At 41.7% G+C, this 21,917-nt stretch overlaps 1 protein-coding gene across 1 annotated transcript in view; it reads left to right on the forward strand.

Moving 5' to 3' along the window:
• Positions 1 to 799: 799 nt before the first annotated feature.
• Positions 800 to 21,917, forward strand: part of LPH (lactase phlorizin hydrolase) — a 73,813-nt gene continuing 52,695 nt past the window's right edge. The window contains 2 exon segments of the mRNA NM_001101689.1: positions 800 to 1,481; positions 18,183 to 18,262. Of these exon segments, the coding sequence (NP_001095159.1) occupies positions 842 to 1,481; positions 18,183 to 18,262 (720 nt within the window). The 5' untranslated portion in view covers positions 800 to 841.

Here is a 21,917-nt window from a genome sequence, read left to right on the forward strand (position 1 = left end):
ATGCAGAGAAAGAAAATGAGAAGGAGGCCTATTGTTGTGGGTGCTTATCCTACAGAGGCAAGAGGAGTAGAGAACAGGAGTTTGCAAATTTGCCCAAGTGTTTTTATGTTATTGGAATATTTTACAAAATGTATTGTTTACCTACCTATTCTTAAAGGAGAAAAATTATTTAATGAGAGATTCATAGTCTATTATGTTGACAAATCTTAATATCATTTGTAAGACGAAAATGTAATGAACTCTTAAGACATTTTCCCAAGTTCCTCTGCTTGTGTGGAAAGTTTATTGTTTCTGTGTTATCTTTTTTTTTTTTTTTTTTTTTTTTTACAGGCAGAATGGACAGTGAGAGAGAGACACAGAGAAAGGTCTTCCTTTGCCGTTGGTTCATCCTCCAATGGCTGCCGCGGCCAGCGCGCTACAGCCGGCACACTGCGCTGATCTGAAGGCAGGAGCCAGGTGCTTCTCCTGGTCTCCCATGGGGTCTCCTGGTCTCCCAGTGCTTGGGCCATCCTCCACTGCACTCCCGGACCATAGCAGAGAGCTGGCCTGGAAGAGGGGCAACCGGGACAGAATTCGGTGCCCCAACCGGGACTAGAACCCGGTGTGCCGGCGCCACTAGGCGGAGGATTAGCCTGTTGAGCTGTGGCGCCGGCCCTTCTGTGTTATCTCTTATTGCCCTTCAATGGTTATAAATATTACATTGGTGAACCATGTGCTGATTTCTTTATCCATGATAACTCGATTAAATATTAAGTGCCAATAATCCCTTTGTATTTTATAACATCAGCTGGAGCTATAAAGCCAGGGGTCCTTCCATGTACCTCCTGGTAGCTCCTTGAAAATGGAGCTCTTTTGGAGTATAGTCTTTACTGTCCTCCTGAGTTTCTCCTGCCGGGGGTCAGACTGGGAATCTGATAGCAATTTCATTTCAGCTGCAGGGCCTCTAACCACTGACCTACTGCTCAGCCTGCAGTATCCACAGGGAAACCAGACTTCTGATTTTGCAGCAGGGGGCAAAGACCTTTATGTTTGTTCCCAGCCACTGCCCGCTTTCCTGCCAGAGTATTTCAGCAGTCTTCGTGCCAGTGAGATCACCCATTATAAAGTGTTTCTGTCGTGGGCACAGCTCCTCCCAGCAGGACGCTCCGGAGACCCAGATGGGAACGCAGTGCGGTGCTACCGGCAGCTCCTTGAGGCCCTCAGGGCTGCGCAGCTTCAGCCCATGGTCGTCCTGCACCACCAGCACCTCCCTGCCAGCAGCGCCCTGAGGAGTGACGTCTTCGCTGACCTCTTCGCTGAGTATGCCACCTTCGCCTTCCATGCCTTTGGGGACCTCGTGGGGGTCTGGCTCACCTTTAGTGACTTGGAGGCAGCCATAAGGGAGCTCCCTCAGCAGGATTCAAGAGCTTGGCGTCTCCAGCTCCTCACTGAGGCCCACAGAAAAGCCTATGAGATTTACCACCAAAAGTATGCTGCTCAGGGTGAGTACAAATGAGTTTCCAAATGTTTGAGCTGTCTCAAATGTTTTCATCCTTTTCCTGAGAAGGATCTCAAAGTTGTTATGTAATTGTGCATCTTCTTTGTAACTGTTCTTTGGGGAGTCATTTTATTTGCTTTTAATGATTGAGGGACAGCTAAGAAGTCAAAGATAATCTGTAGAACTGAAAGCCATTTTGGTTTATAAAAGCTTTTCCTTCAAGGCTTTAAATAATGCCCGAATAATGGAGCCTGGGCTGGAGGAGCCAGCAGTGCAGTTGAGATCTCTCACGTGGTGGCAGGAAGCCAACTACTTGAGCCATCACTGCTGCCTCTCAGGGTGCACATTAGCAGGAAGCTGGTATGACGTTGGAAGCAGAGCCAGGATTTGAACCAGACACTCTGTCATGAGAAACGGGCATCTTAACCTGCATTTAACTGCTAGGCCAAGAACCTGTCCCAGACTTTCAGTATTTTTGATCAGTATTTTTTGTCATCAGTATTTTATTATATCATATCAAGGGTTTATACTGTTAACTTGGCTTATGATTGTTAATTAAATATTTGGCTGAGATCGTATTTGTCAAGTTTCTCCACTGTGAAGTTACTTTTTTTGCTCTTAATTCCGTACTATACTCTTTGGAAAGAAGTCGTGTGTACAGCACACACTGAAGAAATGGGGAGTTATGGTCTCCCTAATAAATATTTTGAGAAGTTCCTTTCTAGGGGCAAGTGTTTGACCCAAGAGTTAATTTCCCTTCTGGGCCACCCGCATCAGATTGTTTCGGTTCGAGACCTGGCTCTGCTCCCAGTTATAACTTCCTGCTACTGTACATTCTAGGAGACAGCAGATGTTGGCTCAAGTATTTGTGATTCTGTCATCTACAATGAGAGACCCAGACTGAATTCCCAGCATCCAATTTCAGTCTAATCTAACCCTGGTTGTTTCAGTTATGTGGGGAGTGAACCAGTAGATGGGAGATTTCTCTCTCTTTCCATCTCAGTCTATCTCCAAAATAAAGCACATAAATAATTATTTAATGTGTTTCCTAAACTCAATCATAGAGGCAAAAGACTTATACACTGAAAACTATGGAAAATTACTTAAAGAAACTAAAGAAGGCATAAATAAATGGAAAGATATACTGCATTCATGGATTGAAAGAATTAGTACTAAGATATTACCCAAAGCAATGTACAGAATCAATTAGTTCCCTATACAAAACTCACTGACTTTTTTCAAAAATGAAAATATCTACCCTTACACTGAACTTTCAAGAAACTTTAAGTAGCCAAAATAATCTTTAAAAAGGAAAATAAAGTTAGAGACCTCATATTTCCTGACTTCAAAACTTATTACAAACTGCAGAAATCAAAACAGTGTGAAACTGACACAGAAACAGACATATAGATTAATGGAATAGGATAGAGAGCCCAGAAATAAAAGCCCTATCGTGTATGGCCAAATGATATTTGGCAAGGCTGCCGAGATAATTCAGTAGAAAAAGGATAATCTTTTCAACAAATGGTGCTAGAAAAACTGGATATCCACATGCAAAAGGATGAAATGGCATCCTTACCTTATAGCATAACTAAAAAATAGCTAGAAATGGATCGAAGACCCTAAATCTGCAAAATCTTTTCTTTTTTTTTTTTTTTTTTGACAGGCAGAGTGGACAGTGAGAGAGAGAGACAGAGAGAAAGGTCTTCCTTTGCCGTTGGTTCACCCTCCAATGGCTGCCGCAGCCGGTGCGCTGCGGCTGGCGCACCGCGCTGATCTGATGGCAGGAGCCAGGTACTTCTCCTGGTCTCCCATGGGGTGCAGGGCCCAAGCACTTGGGCCATCCTCCACTGCACTCCCTGGCCACAGCAGAGAGCTGGCCTGGAAGAGGGGCAACCGGGACAGAATCTGGCACCCCGACCAGGACTAGAACCCGGTGTGCTGGCGCCGCTAGGTGGAGGATTAGCCTAGTGAGCCGCGGCGCCAGCCTTAAATCTGCAAAATCTATAAAGCTCTTAGAAGAAAGCATAGGGGAAAAAACTGTAAAACATTGGATTTGGCAATGAATTCTTAGATATGACATGAACAAAGCACAGGCAACACAAGGAAAAATGTCAATAAACTTGATTTAAACATAATTTAAACATAATTAAAACTTTGGTTCATCAAATGACACTATCAACAGAGGAAAAAGACAATCCACAGAATGGGAGAATGTATTTGAAAATCATATATTTTTTTAACTTTTTTTTTTTATCTTTTATTTAATGAATATAAATTTCCAAAGTACAACTCATGGATTACAATGGCTCCCCCCCCCCATACCGTCCCCCCCACAACCCTCCCCTTTCCCACTCCCTCTCCCCTTCCATTCACATCAAGATTCATTTTCGATTATCTTAATATACAGAAGATCAGCTTAGTATATATTAAGTAAGGATTTCAACAGTTTGCTCCCACACAGAGACATAAAGTGAAAAATAATAGATGATTTTTTTTTAAATGATGATGAAATCAGATCAGACCTATTGTCATGTTTAATCCCAGTGAGAGTCAAGTTGGGAGTTGATAGTTTCTTTTTTCTTTCTTTCTTTCTTTCTTTTTTTTTTTTTTTTTTTTTACGGAAGATCAGTTTAGTGTACATTAAGTAAAGATTTCAACCGTTTGCACCCCCATAGAAACACAAAGTGAAATATACTGTTTGAGTACTCGTTATAGCATTAAGTCTCAATACACAGCACATTAAGGACAGAGATCCTACATGAGGAGTAAGTGCACAGTGACTCCTGTTGTTGACTTTACCAATTGACACTCCTGTTTATGGCATCAGTAATCTCCCTATGCACCAGTCATGAGTTTCCAAGGCTATGGAAGCCCTCTGAGTTCTCCGACTCTTATCTTGTTTAGACACGGTCATAGTCAAAGTGGAGGTTCTCTCCTCCCTTCAGAGAAAGGTACCTCCTTCTTTGAAGACCTGTTCTTTCCACTGAGATCTCACTCACAGAGATCTTTTGCCAGAGTGTCTTGGCTTTCCATGCCTGAAATACTCTCATGGGCTTTTCAGCCAGATCCGAGTGCCTTTAGGGCTGATTCTGAGGCCAGAGTGCTATTTAGGACATCCGCCATTCTATGAGTCTGCTGAGTATCTCACTTCCCATGTTGGATTACTCTCCCCTTTATTTGTTCTATCGGTTAGTGTTAGCAGGTACTAGACTTGTTTATGTGCTCCCTTTGACTCTTAGTCCTTTCATTATGATCAATTGTGAACTGAAATTGATCACTTGGAATAGTGAGATGGCATTGGCACATGCCACCTTGATGGGATTGAATTGGAATCCGCTGGTATGTTTCCAACTCTACCAATTGGGGCAAGTCAGCCCGAGCATGCCCCAAATTATACATCTCTTCCCTCTCTTATTCCCACTCTTATGTTTAACAGGGATCACATTTCAGTTAATTTTCAACACTTAAGAATAACTGTGTGATAATTACAGAATTAAACCAGTCATATTAAGTAGAACAGACAAAAAAAAAAAAAACTACTAAGAGGGATAATGTATTAAGTTGTCCATTAACAGTCAGGGCTATGCTGATCAAGTCACCATTTCTCATAGTGTCCATTTCACTTCAGGTGTTTCCTTTTTGGTGTTCAGTCAGTTGTCACCGATCAGGGAGAACATATGGTATTTGTCCCTTGGGGACTGGCTTATTTCACTCAGCATGATGTGTTCCAGATTCCTCCATTTTGTTGCAAATGACTGGATTTCGTTGTTTCTTACTGCGGTATAGTATTCTAAAGAATACATATCCCATAATTTCTTTATCCAGTCTACCGTTGATGGGCATTTAGGTTGGTTCCAGGTCTTTTTTTTTTTAACTTTTATTTAATGAATATAAACTTCCAAAGTACGATTTATGGATTACAATGGCTTCCCCCCCATACCGTCCCTCCCACCCACAACCCTCCCCTTTCCCACTCCCTCTCCCCTTCCATTCACATCAAGATTCATTTTCGATTATCTTAATATACAGAAGATCAGCTTAGTATACATTAAGTAAGGATTTCAACAGCTTGCTCCCACACAGAAACATAAAGTGAAAAATAATAGATGATTTTTTTAAAATGATGATGAAATCAGATCAGACCTATTGTCATGTTTAATCCCAGTGAGAGTCAAGTTGGGAGTTGATAATTTCTTTTCTTTTCTTTTTTTTTTTTTTTTTTTTTTTTTACAGAGGATCAGTTTAGTATGCATTAAGTAAAGATTTCAACAGTTTGCACCCCCATAGAAACACAAAGTGAAATATATTGTTTGAGTACTCGTTATAGCATTAAATCTCAATGCACAGCACATTAAGGACAGAGATCCTACATGAGGAGTAAGTGCACAGTGACTCCTGTTGTTGACTTTACCAATTGACACTCCTGTCTATGGCATCAGTAATCTCCCTATGCACCAGTCATGAGTTTCCAAGGCTATGGAAGCCCTCTGAGTTCTCCGATTCTTATCTTGTTTAGACAAGGTCATAGTCAAAGTGGAGGTTCTCTCCTCCCTTCAGAGAAAGGTACCTCCTTCTTTGAAGACCTGTTCTTTCCACTGAGATCTCACTCACAGAGATCTTTTGCCAGAGTGTCTTGGCTTTCCATGCCTGAAATACTCTCATGGGCTTTTCAGCCAGATCCAAGTGCCTTTAGGGCTGATTCTGAGGCCAGAGTGCTATTTAGGACATCCGCCATTCTATGAGTCTGCTGAGTATCTCACTTCCCATGTTGGATCACTCTCCCCTTTATTTGTTCTATCGGTTAGTGTTAGCAGGTACTAGACTTGTTTATGTGCTCCCTTTGACTCTTAGTCCTTTCATTATGATCAATTGTGAACTGAAATTGATCACTTGGAATAGTGAGATGGCATTGGTACATGCCACCTTGATGGGATTAAATTGGAGTCCCCTGGTATGTTTCTAACTCTACCAATTGGGGCAAGTCAGCTTGAGCATGTCCCAAATTATATATCTCTTCCCTCTCTTATTCCCACTCTTATGTTTAACAGGGATCACATTTCAGTTAAATTTCAACACTTAAGAATAACTGTGTATTAATTACAGAATTAAACCAGTCATATTAAGTAGAACAGACAAAAAAACTACTAAGAGGGAAAATGTATTAAGTTGTCCATTAACAGTCAGGGCTATGCTGATCAAGTCACCGTTTCCCATAGTGTCCATTTCACTTCAGGTGTTTCCTTTTTGGTGTTCAGTCAGTTGTCACCGATCAGGGAGAACATATGGTATTTGTCCCTTGGGGACTGGCTTATTTCACTCAGCATGATGTGTTCCAGATTCCTCCATTTTGTTGCAAATGACTGGATTTCGTTGTTTCTTACTGCGGTATAGTATTCTAAAGAGTACATATCCCATAATTTCTTTATCCAGTCTACCGTTGATGGGCATTTAGGTTGGTTCCAGGTCTTAGCTATTGTGAATTGAGCTGCAATAAACATTAGGCTGCAGACCGCTTTTTTGTTTGCCAATTTAAATTCCTTTGGGTAAATTCCAAGGAGTGGGATGGCTGGGTCGAACGGTAGGGTTATCTTCAGGTTTCTGAGGGATCTCCAGACTGACTTCCATAGTGGCTTGACCAGTTTGCATTCCCACCAACAGTGGGTTAGTGTCCCTTTTTCCCCACATCCTCGCCAGCATCTGTTGTTGGTAGATTTCTGAATGTGAGCCATTCTAACCGGGGTGAGGTGGAACCTCATTGTGGTTTTGATTTGCATTTCCCTGATTGCTAATGACCTTGAACATTTTTTCATGTGCCTGTTGGCCATTTGGATTTCCTCTTTTGAAAAATGTCTATTGAAGTCCTTGGCCCATCTCTTAAGTGGGTTGTTGGTTTTGTTTTTGTGGAGTTTCTTGATCTCTTTGTAGATTCTGGTTATTAACCCTTTATCTGTTGCATAGTTTGCAAATATTTTTTCCCATTCTGTCGGTTGTCTCTTCACTCTCCTGACTGTTTCTTTTGCAGTACAGAAACTTCTCAATTTGATGCAATCCCAATAGTTGATTTTGGCTTTGACTGCCTGTACCTCCCGGGTCTTTTCCAGAAATTCTTTGCCTGTGCCAATATCTTGAAGGGTTTCTCCAATGTTCTCTAATAACTTAATGGTGTCAGGACGTAGATTTAGGTCTTTAATCCACGTTGAGTGGATTTTTGTGTAAGGTGTAAGGTAGGGGTCTTGCTTCATGCTTCTGCACGTGGAAATCCAGTTTTCCCAGCACCATTTATTGAATAGACTGTCCTTGCTCCAGGAATTAGTTTTAGATCCTTGATCAAATATAAGTTGGCTGTAGATGTTTGGATTGATTTCTGGTGTTTCAATTCTGTTCCATTGGTCTATCCATCTGTTTCTGTACCAGTACCATGCTGTTTTGATTACAACTGCCCTGTAGTATGTCCTGAAATCTGGTATTGTGATGCCTCCGGCTTTGTTTTTGTTGTACAAGATTGCTTTAGCTATTCAAGGTCGCTTGTGCCTCCATATGAATTTCAGCATCATTTTTTCTAGATCTGAGAAGAATGTGTTTGGAATTTTGATTGGGATTGCATTGAATTTATAAATTGCTTTTGGGAGAATGGACATTTTGATGATGTTGATTCTTCCAATCAATGAGCATGGAAGATTTTTCCATTTTTTGGTATCCTCTTCTATTTCTTTCTTTAAGATTTTGTAATTCTCATTGTAGAGATCTTTAACGTCCTTGGTTAAGTTTATTCCAAGGTATTTGATTGTTTTTGTAGCTATTGTGAATGGGATTGATCTTAGCAGTTCTTTCTCAGTCATGGCATTGCTTGTGTATACAAAGGCTGTTGATTTTTGTGCATTGATTTTATATCCTGCCACTTTGCCAAACTCTTCTATGAGTTCCAATAGTCTCTTAGTAGAGTTCTTTGGATCCTCTAAGTACAGAATCATATCGTCTGCAAAGAGGGATAGTTTGACTTCTTCCTTCTTGATTTGTATTCCTTTGATTTCTTTTTCTTGTCTGATGGCTCTGGCTAAAACTTCCAGAACTATGTTAAATAGCAGTGGTGAGAGTGGGCATCCCTGCCTTGTGCCAGATTTCAGTGGAAATGCTTCCAACTTTTCCCCATTCAATAGGATGCTGGCCGTGGGTTTTTCATAGATTGCTTTGATTATATTGAGGAATGTTCCTTCTATACCCAATTTGCTTAGAGTTTTCATCATGAAAGGGTGTTGAATTTTATCAAATGCTTTCTCTGCATCAATTGAGATAATCATATGGTTTTTCTTTTGCAGTCTGTTAATGTGGTGAATCACATTGATTGATTTGCGAATGTTGAACCATCCCTGCATACCAGGGATGAATCCCACTTGGTCTGGGTGGATGATTTTCCTGATGTGTTGTTGTACTCTATTGGCCAGAATTTTATTGAGGATTTTTGCGTCTATGTTCATCAGGGATATTGGTCTGTAATTTTCTTTCAGTGCTGCATCTTTTTCTGGCTTAGGGATTAAGGTGATGCTGGCTTCATAGAAAGAATTTGGGAGGATTCCCTCTTTTTCGATTGTTCTGAGTAGTTTGAGAAGAAATGGGATTAGTTCTTCTTTAAATGTCTGGTAGAATTCAGCAGTGAATCCATCTGGTCCTGGGCTTTTCTTTGTTGGGAGGGCCTTTATTACTGTTTCAATTTCTGTTTCAGTTATGGGTCTGTTTAGGTTTTCGATGTCTTCATGGTTCAATTTTGGTAGATTGCATGTGTCCAGGAATCTATCCATTTCTGATAGGTTTTCCTGTTTGCTGGTATACAGGTCCTTGTAGTAATTTCTGATGATTCTTTTTATTTCTGTGGTGTCTGTTGTTACGTTTCCTTTTTCATCTCTGATTTTATTGATTTGGGTCTTTTCTCTTCTTTTTTTAGTTAGTTGGGCCAATGGGGTGTCAATTTTGTTTATTTTTTCAAAAAACCAGCTTCTTGCTTGGCTGATTTTTTGTAGTGTTTTTTTGGATTCAATCCTGTTAATTTCTTCTCTGGTTTTAATTATTTCTCTTCTCCTACTAGATTTGGGTTTGGTTTGCTGCAGTTTTTCTAGGTCCTTGAGGTGCGCTGAAAGCTCATTTATTTGGTACCTTTCCAATTTCTTGATGTAGGCACCTATTGCTATAAATTTGCCTCTCAATACTGCTTTTGCTGTATCCCATAAGTTTTGATATGTTGTGTTGTTGTCTTCATTTACTTCCAGAAAGTTTTTGATTTCTCTTTTGATTTCTTGAATGACCCAGTGTTCATTCAGGAGCATGTTGTTCAGTCTCCATGTGTTTGCATACTTTCTGGGGTTTCCTGAGTTGCTAATTTCCAGCTTCATTCCGCTGTGGTCTGAGAAGCTGCATGGTATGATTCTAATTCTTTTAAATTTGCTGAGACTTGCTTTATGGCCTAGTATGTGATCAATCCTAGAGAAGGTTCCATGCACTGCTGAGAAGAATGTGAAGTCTGTAGATGTAGGGTTGAAAGTTCTGTAGATATCTGTTAGATCCATTTGGGCAATAGTGTCAATTAAATCTGCTGTTTCCTTGTTGATCTTCTGTCCGGATGATCTGTCTATTTCTGAGAGTGGAGTATTGAAGTCCCCCAGTACTATTGTATTGGAATCTAAATCTCCCTTTAAATCCCTTAACATATCTTTTAAATAGACTGGTGCCCTGTAATTAGGTGCATATACATTTATAATAGTTACATCTTCCTGCTGAATTGAACCCTTAATCATTATATAGTGTCCCTCTTTGTCTCTCAACAGTTTTTGTATTAAAGTTTATTTTGTCTGATATTAATATGGCTACACCTGCTTTTTTTTGGTTTCTGTTGGCATGGAATATCTTTTTCCAACCTTTCACTTTCAGTCTGCTTGCCTCTTTGTTAGAGAGATGTGTTTCTTGTAGGCAACAAATAGTTGGGTTGTGTTCTTTGAGCCAGTCAGCCAAACAGTGTCTTTTAACTGAAGAATTCAGACCATTAATGTTCAATGTGACTATTGATACGTAGTGACTTTGCCCTGCCATTTTCCCGGAGATATTTTCTAGTATATGCTTTGAGCTTCCCATGCTCTTTTACTGGTAGGTGTTCTTCCTTTCCCTTCTTTCATATTGATGGCCGTGTTTCTGTGTTTCTGAGTGTAGCACATCTTTAAGTATCTTTTGCAGGGCCGGACGAGTGGCCACAAAGTCCTTCAATTTCTGTTTGCTATGAAAGGTCTTTATTTCACCTTCATTCACAAATGAGAGCTTGGCAGGATATAATATTCTGGGCTGGCAATTTTTCTCTCTTAGCACCTGTGCTATGTCTCGCCATTCCCTCCTAGCCTGTAGTGTTTCTGATGAGAAGTCTGCTGTGAGTCTGATTGGAGATCCTCTGAGAGTAATCTGACGTTTCTCTCTTGCACATTTTAGGATCTTTTCTTTATGTTTCACTGTGGTAAGTTTAATTACCACGTGTCGTGGTGAGGATCTCTTTTGGTCATGTTTATTGGGGGTTCTATGAGCTTCCTGTACTAGGATGTCTCTGTCCTTCTCCAAACCTGGAAAGTTCTCTGCTAGTATCTCACTAAAAAGGCCTTCTAATCCTTTCTCTCTCTCCATGCCTTCAGGAACTCCTAGAACTCGAATGTTGGTTTTTTTAATAGTATCCTGTAGATTCCCAACAATATTTTTTAGATTTCTAATTTCCTCTTCTTTTCTTTGGTTTGACTGTATGTTTTCCTGTGCTCTATCTTCTAAGTCCGATATTCTCTCTTCTGCTTCACCCATTCTGTTTTTAAGGCTTTCTAATGTGTTTGTCATTTGATCTATTGAGCTCTTCATTTCATTTTGATTTCTCTTCACTATCACACTTTCCTGTTCTACTAGTTTCTGAGTTTCATTTTGACTCTTCCTTAAAATTTCATTTTCACGGGAGAGATTTTCAATCCTGTCCAATAAGGATTTCTGTAGTTCAAGGATTTGCTTTTGAAAACTTCTAAATGTTCTTATCATAAATTTTTTGAAATCTGTATCTTGCATTTCTTCTATCTCATCATCTTCATAATCTTGGCTTGGGGTGTTTTGCTTATTTGGAGGCATCATAGTGTCATCGTTGATCTTGTTCCCTCGATTTCTGTTTGTTACTCGGCATAGTTAATTCTTCTTGCGTCACTGTGCGTTTTTTTTATTTTTTTTATTTTATACTGTGTCCGTGTTAAGTGGACTGCCTGCTGATGGAGGAGCCTTGGAGGCTTGAGATGGGTGCGGCCTGAGAGCTCTGCCTGGTTCTTCCTGGTTAAGGGTGTGCAAAGGTGACACCCTCAGGTTATGCGTGGTAAATCTCTCTCTTTTTATTTATTTATGTATTTTATTTATTCAGGGGGTAAGTAACACCGCACGGCTTCCAGTCTTTGGCTTCTACCCGCAGAGTCCCAGAGTCCGTTAGGCTCCTCTGGACTCCCACTGGGTTGCCTAGGCTACTGAATTGTAGTGACTCAGTTCCTTAGCTCTCCCCCATTGGTATGTAAATCCAGAGAGGGGGCCTGCTCTTTGTCTCTTGGGAATTCTTCAAGCCTTGCAGCCTTGTAACCTTTGCAAGGTTAGGGGGAAGAGAAACCCCGAAGCTTTTTTTTTCCTTCTTTCCGGTAGTGAGTTTGCTGCACTTTCCGGCCCCCCTCTAGATTCTGACCCCCGTTTCCCCACCAATGTCTCGGGTTATTGAGCTCACCTCCCCTTCCAGCGCCGATGTGTGGACTCGGAGCTCTGAATGTCCCAAGTCTCCCCGCTGTTGTCTGTGTGGCATGCACTCCCCTTCGAGCACTGGCGCGCAGGCCCTGCGGCTTCTTCCGCGGCTCGGTCCCGCGGCTTGGCTTCCGTGCGGTGGGCGACCTTGTTCTCCCAGTAGGTCCTCCGATTCACGGCCCACTCGATCCAGAAGAGTTTCCCCTGCAATATTTTCCTGGTTCTTTTTTCTGAGGCTACCATAACTCCCCTTTTATTAAACTAAATTTTCCCGGACTATCGGTGCGTGCCCTCACTATTCTGCCATCTTGGCTCCACTGAAAATCATATATTTGATGGGGAGGAGTTAACATCTAGAATATATAAAGAACTCTTTGTAAAAAAACATTTATATACTTGTTTATTTATTTGAAAGAAATACACAGAATAAGAGAGAGACAGAGAAATATCTTTTTTTCACCAATTCTCTCCCCAAGTGGCCACAATGGCCAGGGTTGGGCCAGGCCAAATCCAGGAGCCAGGGACTTCTTCCAAGTCTCCTGTGTAGGTGGAAGGGGCCCAGGCACTTGGGCCATCTTCTGCTGCTTTTCCTCAAGTCATCAGCAGGGAGTTGGATCGAAAGTAGAGCAGATGGGACAAAAACTGGTGCCCATATGGGATGCCAGTGTTGCAGGCAGTGGCTTTACCAGTTATGCCACAATGCTGACCCCCTATAAAGAACTCTTAACAACAAATGACTCCTTTGAAAAATAGGCAAGGGGCTGATGATGTGGCTGATGATAGTGGGTAAAGCTGCGGCATGCAGTACTGGCATCCCATGTGGGCACTGGTTCAACACCTGGCTGCTCCACTTCTAATCCAGCTCTCTGCTGTGGCCTGGGAAAACAGTAGAAGCCCCTGCACCCCCATGGGAGACCCAGAAGGGGCTCTTGGCTCCTGGCTTCAGACAGTTGATCTGGTCGTTGTAGCCAAATGGGGAGTGAACCAACGGATGGAAGACCTCTCTCTCTCTCTCTCTGCCTCTCTGCCTCTCTGCCTCTCCTTCTGTCTGTGTAACTCTGACTTTCAAATAAATAAATAAATCTTAAAAAAAAAGACAAATAGGCAAAAGACTTCAACAAATATTTTTACAAAGAAGATATGGAGATGATCAATAAGAATATGAAACATCATTAATCATTGGGGAAATGCAGATAAAAAGCAAAATGAGGTTGTACTTCACACCCATTAAAATGGCTACTACAGGGGCCAGCACTGTGCTATAATGGGTAGAGCCGCCACTTGTGCCGCCAACATCCCACATGGATGTTGGTTCAAGTCCTGGCTGCTCCACTTCCGGTCCAGCTCTCTGCTATGGCCTGGGAAATCAGTGGAAGATGGCCCAAGTCCTTGGGCCCCTGCACCCAGTGGGAGACCCAGAGGAGACTCCTGGCTCCTGGCTTTCGATCTGCCCAGCTCCGACCATTGCAATCAGTTGGGGAGTGAACCAACCAGCAGATGAATGACCTCTCTCTCTCTCTCTGCCTCTCCTCTGTGTAACTCTTTCAAATAAATAAATAAATATTTTAAAAAAAGATGACTACTATAATCAAACGTTAGTGCACACACACACACACACATATATATATATATAGAGAGAGAGAGAAATGGTGAACAAGTGGAGAAATTGTAACCCTTGTGCTTTGCTGACAGAAATATAAACTAGTACAGCCACTGTGGAAAACACTGTAATGGTTCCTCAGAAAATTAATAATCATCACTAGATGACTGAATAAAGAAAACATATATGCACACAATGAAATATTTTTCAGCCTTAAAAAGAAAGAAAATCCTGACACATGCTTACAACATAGATGAATCTTGAAGACATTATACTGAATGAAATATGTCAGACCAAAAAAAGACAAAGAATGTATGATTCCACTCAAATAAAGTACTTTACCTAAAATAGTCAAATTCACAGAGGTAGAAAGTAGATTAATGATGTGTATGATGAGTTATTGCTTAATCAGTGAAGAATTTCTGTTTGGGAAGATGAGAAGAGTTATGGAGATGGACCATGGTGATGATTGCACAACAGTATAGAGGTAGTTAATGCCATGAAGTTCTACCCTTAAAAATGTTTAAAATGGCAAATTTTATTATGAACAATTTACCACATTTTTAAATTTTTTATAATTTATTTCAAAGTCAGAGTTACACAGAGAGGTAGAGGCAAAGAGAGAGAGAGAGAGAAAGAGAAAGGTCTTCCATCTAGTGATTCACTCCCCAAGTAGGAGTAATGGCCAGCACTGGCTGAACCAAGCCTAAGCCAGGAGCCAGGGGCTTCATCTGGGTCTCCAGCATGGGTGGCAGGGACCCAATCACTCTAGCTATCTGCTGCTGCTTTTCTCAGACCATTAGCAGGGAGCTTGATGGGAAGTGGAACACCCGGGACTTGAACCGGCACCAATATGTAATGCTGGCATTGGAGGCAATGGCTTTACCAAATATGTCACAACACCAGCCCCCACCATAATTTTTAACAAGTCCAAATGTATTCTGTTCTAATATTTTCTTTTTTTTTAAAGATTTTATTTATTTTAGAGGTAGAGTTACAGACAGTGAGAGGGAGAGACAGAGAGAGGTCTTCCTTCCATTGGTTCACTCCCCAAATGACCATAATTGCTGGAGCTGCACCGATTTGAAGCCAGGAGCTTCTTCCTGGTCTCCCATGCAGGTGCAGGGGCCCAAGCACTTGGGCCATCTTCCATGGCTTTGCCATAGCAGAGAGGTGGATTGGAAGCGGAGTAGCCAGGACGAGAACCGATGCCCATATGGGATGCTGATGCCGCAGGCGGAGGATTAACCTGCTGCACCACAGCGCCGCACCCCTGTTCTAATATTTTCATGTGTTATTATATACCTCCTATTGATATATTAGATGGGCTTCCCCTGGAGAAAAAGAAAAGCAATACTTTATAGAGAGTGGGTGGGAAGAGTAGAGTCAAACACACGACATACTCCATGGTTCCCACCCCGCTCCTGGCTGCAATGCTTGAAAAATTGATACTGGCAGTTCTCTATTGGTCAGATTTTTAATTTTCGTTTATTTTCACTTTATTTGAAAAAGAGAAACAGAGAACTGCTGGTTCACTCCACAAATATCTGCAACAGCCAGGACTGGGCCTGGCCGAAGCCAGGAGTACAGAACTCAATCCAGGCCTCCCATGTGTGTGGCTAGGACCCAAGTAATTAGGCCATCCTCTGTTGCCTGGCAGGGTGCTCATTAGCAGGAAGCTGGATCAAAGTGGAGGAAGCAGGACTTGAATCAGGCACTGGGATATGGAATGTGGGCATTCCAATTGGCAACTGAAGCCTGCACCAAATGCCTCCTCCACTTTTGGCCAGATTAATTTATTGACACATTCAGGGTAAAAGAGAAGGGGGCTCTTTCTTGTTGACAATCGCAGTGGATTTTCGAAGAATGACCACTTTGTGGTGGAAACAGATGTGAGTTTATCCTTTAGTGAGGTCTAAAAGGTTTAGTCATACCTTCTAGGGATATCAACTTAACACAGTGCTGTGCATTGATTTTCTCTTTCTTTCTCTCTCTTCCTTCCTTCCTTCCTTCCTTCCTTCCTTCCTTCCTTCCTCCCTTTTAAGATTTATTTATTTAATTGAAAGAGTTACACAGAGAGAGGAGAGGCAGAGAGAGAGATCTTCCATCCGCTGGTTCACTCCCCAATTGGCCGCAACAGCCGGAGCTGCGCTGATCCAAAGCCAAGAGCCAGGAGCTTCCTCCAGGTTTCCCATGCAGGTGCAGGAGCCCAAGGACTTCAGTCATCCTCCACTGCTTTCCCAGGCCATAGTAGAGAGCTGGATCAGAAGTGGAGTAGCTGGAACTCGAACCGGTGCCCACATGGGATGCCAGTGCTCCAGGCCAGAGCATTAACCCCCTGCACCACAGCATTGGCCCCATATGCATTGATTTTCTACACAACCAAAATGCAGTCAATTCTTTTTTTTTTTTTTTTAACTGGCAGAGTTAGACAGGGGGAGAGAGAGAGAGAGAGGGAGAGAGAGAGAGAGAGATAGAAAGGTCTTCCTTTTTCTGTTGGTTCACCCCCCCAAGTGGCTGCTACGGCCTGCACGTTGCAGCTGGCACGCTGCGCCAATCCGAAGCCAGGAGCCAGGCGCTTCCTCCTGGTCTCCCAGGCGGGTGCAGGGCCCAAGGACCTGGGCCATCCTCCACATGCAGTCAATTCTTAACCAAGGATAAAACTCAATTTTGAGGTAGTTAATAAAACTCAATTTTGAGTTTTATAGATGTTAACACCTATATATCTATAACATACTTGGCAAACATTTTGAGATAAATTATCATACATCAGAAAAATTACCCACTTTCAGTCCCAAAGAAAATATGAATGCAATCTTTAAATGAGAACCTAGTTTTGAATGATCTGCATTTTGCATTACTTTAAGAGACATAGTTTATGCTTGAATTGGGAACAGGAAAGGGACCATAATGGAAGAGTTTGATTATTCTGTAGGTTATGAGAGTTTTTTGAGACTTTAGGTGTATCACTCTAAAAACAGCTTGAAAAGTCAAATAGAAATGATTTCTGTTCATTGTGCCTAGAGGTTGATTGGCCTATAGATGATAATGTACATTTTGTAGTGTCAGGAGCATGTATTTTGATGAGAAATGGGCTGAAGCTGACATGGTTCCACTGGGGATGTAGAGAATTTGGATGAGAAGGAGCTCAGTCACATTATAATTCCAGTCTTGAACCTAGCTTTGTGCAGTTTTTCCTTAGTGTTTCCAAATCACAGGCCCTTCTGTAGACCCAGCCCCAAGCTTGATACTTGAGGGAACTAAAGAAATGTTGATGTTTTAGTTCTCAGACAATGTAGAATCCAGTGTGGGGTAAAGATTGATGTTAAATAGCAACACTGAATGAGGAACCCCAGCTCCAGCAGTGATTGTGGGGTGCATCAGAATCACCGAGGAAGTACATTAAAATGCACATTCCTGGGCCTACCTCAGTCCCCTGACTGAATCTCTGAGGTAGGCCTGGAAATAGGCACTGATTATGAGAAATATAAAAGTTTGAGAATGATTGATAGGTCACATCATGGCAAAACAAGTGGGTATGAGCTACACATGTTTATATTTCATTTGTTTCCTCCTCCATGAACAGTAGGACTCTATTGATTTTTGTACAGTAAATAAGAACCAAGTAACAGCAGTTTCCTGGGAGCATCCTGCCTTTAAAACGAAGTTTTTTTTTTTTTTTTTAAGATTTATTTATTTGCTTGAAAGGCAGAGTTAGAGAGAGAAAGAGATCGATCCTCTCTCTGCTGGTTCACTCCCCCAATTGACTGCAATGCCTGGATCTGAGCCGATGCGAAGCCAGGAGCCAGGAGCCTCCTCCGGGCCTCCCACATAGGTGTAGGGGCCCAAGGATCCAGGCCATCCTCCACTACCTTCCCAGGCCACAGCAGAGAGCTGGACTGGAAGTAGAGCAGCTGGGACTCGAACTGTCACCCACATGGGATGCCGGCACCGCAGGCGGCAGCTTTACCAGCTACACCACAGCGCCAGCCCCTAAAAATAAGTTCAGAAAAGAGTTCTTTCCTTGCCCCTTCTTGTCTTGCTGGTGGCAGGATAAGGTATTGTTTCATTTAAACAGACTTTTCCAAGTACTCTACATTTTATAATCTTGTTTATAAAAAGCATTCTCTAAAGGAGCATTATTTTTGTAAGCCAGTTTATTTTCTAAAATCGCTCATCTGGAGGAAAGTCATGTGGATGATTTCTTCAGAAATACTTTGGAAAGTTGGTGAACACCAAATAGAAAGGAAATGCATGCCCCAGTGGCTTCCGCAGTCAGTCCCCTGCCCTCGCTCACTTGCTGTTCACTAATCTGCTTGGTTTCAGGAGGAAAGGTCTCCGTGGTCCTCCAGGCTGAAGAGATCTCGGAGCTGCTGCTAGAATCATCCACGTCTGCACTTGCCAAGGTGATAAGAGCCCACAGAGAGCGCAGCCAGGGAAAGCTGTGGTTTTAAGTGTTAAAAAAGAAGAGGGAAATTTTTGACTTTTGGTTGGACAGTTTTGCAGATGCCTCTTCTGAGTAGTGTACATTCTCTAGATTCATGATTACTTTAAAAACAAAATCTCTTTTGTTGTAGTTCCAGCTCTTGTTTGGCTCCATGTCAATTTGCCTATACATAGATGCAAGATGCCTCTGCTTGCTTTGTTCTTTTTTTTTTTTTTTTTTTTTTAATTGAAAGAGTCCAAAATAGTTTCCTAAAGGAGAGATCAGTCTACAGCAAAACAGATATTATGGTAGAAGAGTTTTTCAAATGTGCTCTCTAGAGTACCTCTCCTAGTTTCTACATCTCCCAAGTATACCTTTTTTTTTTTTTTTTTTTTTTTTTGACAGGCAGAGTGGACAGTGAGAGAGAGACAGAGAGAAAGGTCTTCCTTTTGCTGTTGGTTAACTCTCCAATGGCCGCCGCAGCCGGTGCGCTGTGGCCGGCGCACCGCACTGATCTGATGGCAGGAGCCAGGCACTTATCCTGGTCTCCCATGTGGGTGCAGGGCCCAAGTACTTGGGCCATCCTCCACTGCACTCCCTGGCCACAGCAGAAAGCTGGCCTGGAAGAGGGGCAACCAGGACTAGAACCCTGTGTGCCGGCGCTGCAAGGCGGAGGATTAGCCTAGTGAGCCATGGTGCAGCTTCCAACTATACCTCTTGAACTATGGTCTATTAGTGTTTTAAGTAATGGAAAAACCTGAGAAATCAACAGTTTTGCTTCTATTTTGACTGTGAGGAAATGTACAAAACCATCAAGAAAAGTGCTGATATCTGTAGTTCTGTGGAATTGACAAGGTGCTGGAGATGCAGTCCTGCCTGCTACTATCTGTACTTTCATAGGGACCCCGTGTGTCAGGGTCCACTCTTTAGATTCACCAGTTTACATGTGATAAGGCTGGCATAAACAACTCGCAGGCCAATTACATGTCCAGATGCTGTCTAAATTACTTTATATCTGGTAGTAACAGCTATGAAATATATACTCAGGAGAGTTGAGTACTGATTAGAAAAATGCTTGTCCTGCAGCAGCCTTTGAACTGATCTCTCTGCCCTGCCCATGCCATGCAGTGCTTCTGAGTAATCTAACAGCACAGATCTGATGCATTCCCTGCTCCAGGCCACACTCCCTAAATGGATACCAGTCTCTCAGGACTTTCCAGTGTGTGCATGTCTGGCCTCTGCTTTCTTTTATTTAAGGAATACAAGCTTCATGCATTTCATAAGTACAACTTAACTCTGCCTGTCCAAGAAAAAAAAAAAGGAATATAGTGATTCTTCTTCCCACCATACCCACCCCCACCCACACACCCAACCCTCCTCCTCCTCCCTCTCCCATTCTCCGTCCCATTCTCCACTAATTTTAATTAATATTATACACAGAAAACCAACTCTATACTAAGTAAAGAGTTCAACAATTCACATTCTCACACACAAACTATGCCTCAACAGTTGAGACAAGGGCTGTTCATAGTCATTGCATCTCAAAATTAATTTCACTTTTTTTTGAGAAACTTAATTGACTTTAAAGAAGCACCCAAGAATGACACATGTTTTGCAAGCACTTAGACTTAACTATAACTTATCAGACATGAGAATATCCTCCACTGGGGCCGGTGCTGTGGCGTAGCAAGTAAAGCTACTGCCTGCAGTGCCGGCATCCCATATGGACACTGGTTCCAGTCCTAGCTGTTCCTCTTCAACCTGGCTCCTGACTCCTGACTTCTAATCGGCCATGGCGGCTATCTGGGGAGTGAACCAGCGAATGGAAGACCTCTCTCTCTGCCTCTGCCTCTCTGTAGCTCTGACTTTCAAGTAAACAAATAAAATTTCAAAAAAAAAAAAAAAGAATATCCTCCATTTAATACATTAAAAGAAAGTAGGTCCTTGAGAACAGTTTTATCTTTAATTAAGGAAGCACCTAAGAAAAAAAGCAATAGAGTTGGACACTTAGGCATAACTAAAACGTATGAGATGTAAGAATATCTTCCACTTAATACACTAAAATAAAATAAATCTTTGAGAACAAGTTTTATTGTTAACTCTCATAATACAACTTTCTGATGACAGAAGTCCTGCATGGGAAGTTAGTGCACAGTGACTCCTGTTGTTAATTTAATTAACACTCTTATGTATGATGTCAATGATCACCCCAGGCTCTTGACATCAGCTGCCTAGGCTATGGAAGCCTTTTGAATCCACAAACTCTGTCAGTATTTAGACAAGGCCATAAGCAAAATGGAAGTTCTCACCTCCTTTCAGAGAAAAGTACATCCTTCTTTGATGGCCCCTTCTTTCCACTGGGGTCTCACCCACAGAAGTCCTTCATGTGGGACATTTTTCATGACAGTGTTGTCTTTCCATACCTGAAATGCCCTTGTGGGCTTTTCAGCCAGACCAGAATGCCTTAAGGGGTGATTCTGAGGTCAGAGTGCTACCTAAATTGTCATTCTATGAGTCTGCTGTGTGGACTGCTTCCCATGTTGGAGCATTCACTCCTTTTAATTCTATTATTATTACCAAATACTTAATCCTATTTATTTGATCATTTTAACACTTAATCCTATCCATATGATCACTGATCACTTTAACACTTAAAATGCTATTTTTACCACTCAGCTTAAGAGGATTTGGCTTCTCATAGCAAGTTTTTAAACTGTACTCTTAGAATTAAATCCATAGGAATGTATGCAGAAGTATATAGCTTTAAAGCTACAAACTTCATACACTTCATAATTACAACTTTAAGAACATGGTGATTCTCCCCACCATGCCCACCAACCCACCTACACTCCCACCCCTCTTCCTCTTCCCTCTATTATTCCCATTATTATTTTTTACTAAGATCTATTTTCAATTAACTTTATACACATATGATTAACTTTATGTTAAGTAAAGAGATCAGCAAACAGCATATAAATAAAAAGATTGTTCTTCAACAGTACAGACAAGGGCTATTCAAAGTCATTGCTTCTCAATGTGTCAATTTCACTTGTACAGATTGCCGTTTAGGTGCTCGATTAGTCATCACAGGTCAGAGAGAACATATGGTATTTGTGCCTTTTGGGCTGGCTTATTTCACTAAGTATGCTGTTTTCCAGATTCATCCATTTTGTTGCAAATTATCAGACTTCATTTTTTTTCTACCGCTGTGTAGTATTCCAAAGTGTACATATACCAAATTTGTTTATCCAGTCTTCAGTTGATGGGCATTTAGGTTGATCCCATGTCTCAGCTATTGTGAATTGAGCTGCAATAAATCTGGGGGTACAGATAACTATTTCATATACTAATTTCATTTTCCTTGGATAAATTCCCAGGAGTGGGATGGCAGGGTCATATGTTGGTCTATATTCAGGTTTCTAAGACATCTCCATACTGCCATCCATAATGGCTTTACTGGTTTACATTCCCATCAACAGTGGATCAGGGTACCCTTTTCCCCAGCATTTGTTGTTTGTTGATTTCTGTAATAAGCCATTCTAACTGGGGTGAGGTGAAACCTCATTGTGGCTTTGATTTGTATTCCCTGATGGCTAGTGATCCTAAGCATTTTTTCATGTGTTTGTTTGGCCTCT

Source organism: Oryctolagus cuniculus, chromosome 3 (genome assembly GCF_051225735.1).
Source record: "Oryctolagus cuniculus isolate XC-2025 breed Fujian yellow rabbit chromosome 3, ASM5122573v1, whole genome shotgun sequence".
In the NCBI taxonomy this organism is placed as follows: Eukaryota; Metazoa; Chordata; class Mammalia; order Lagomorpha; family Leporidae; genus Oryctolagus; species Oryctolagus cuniculus.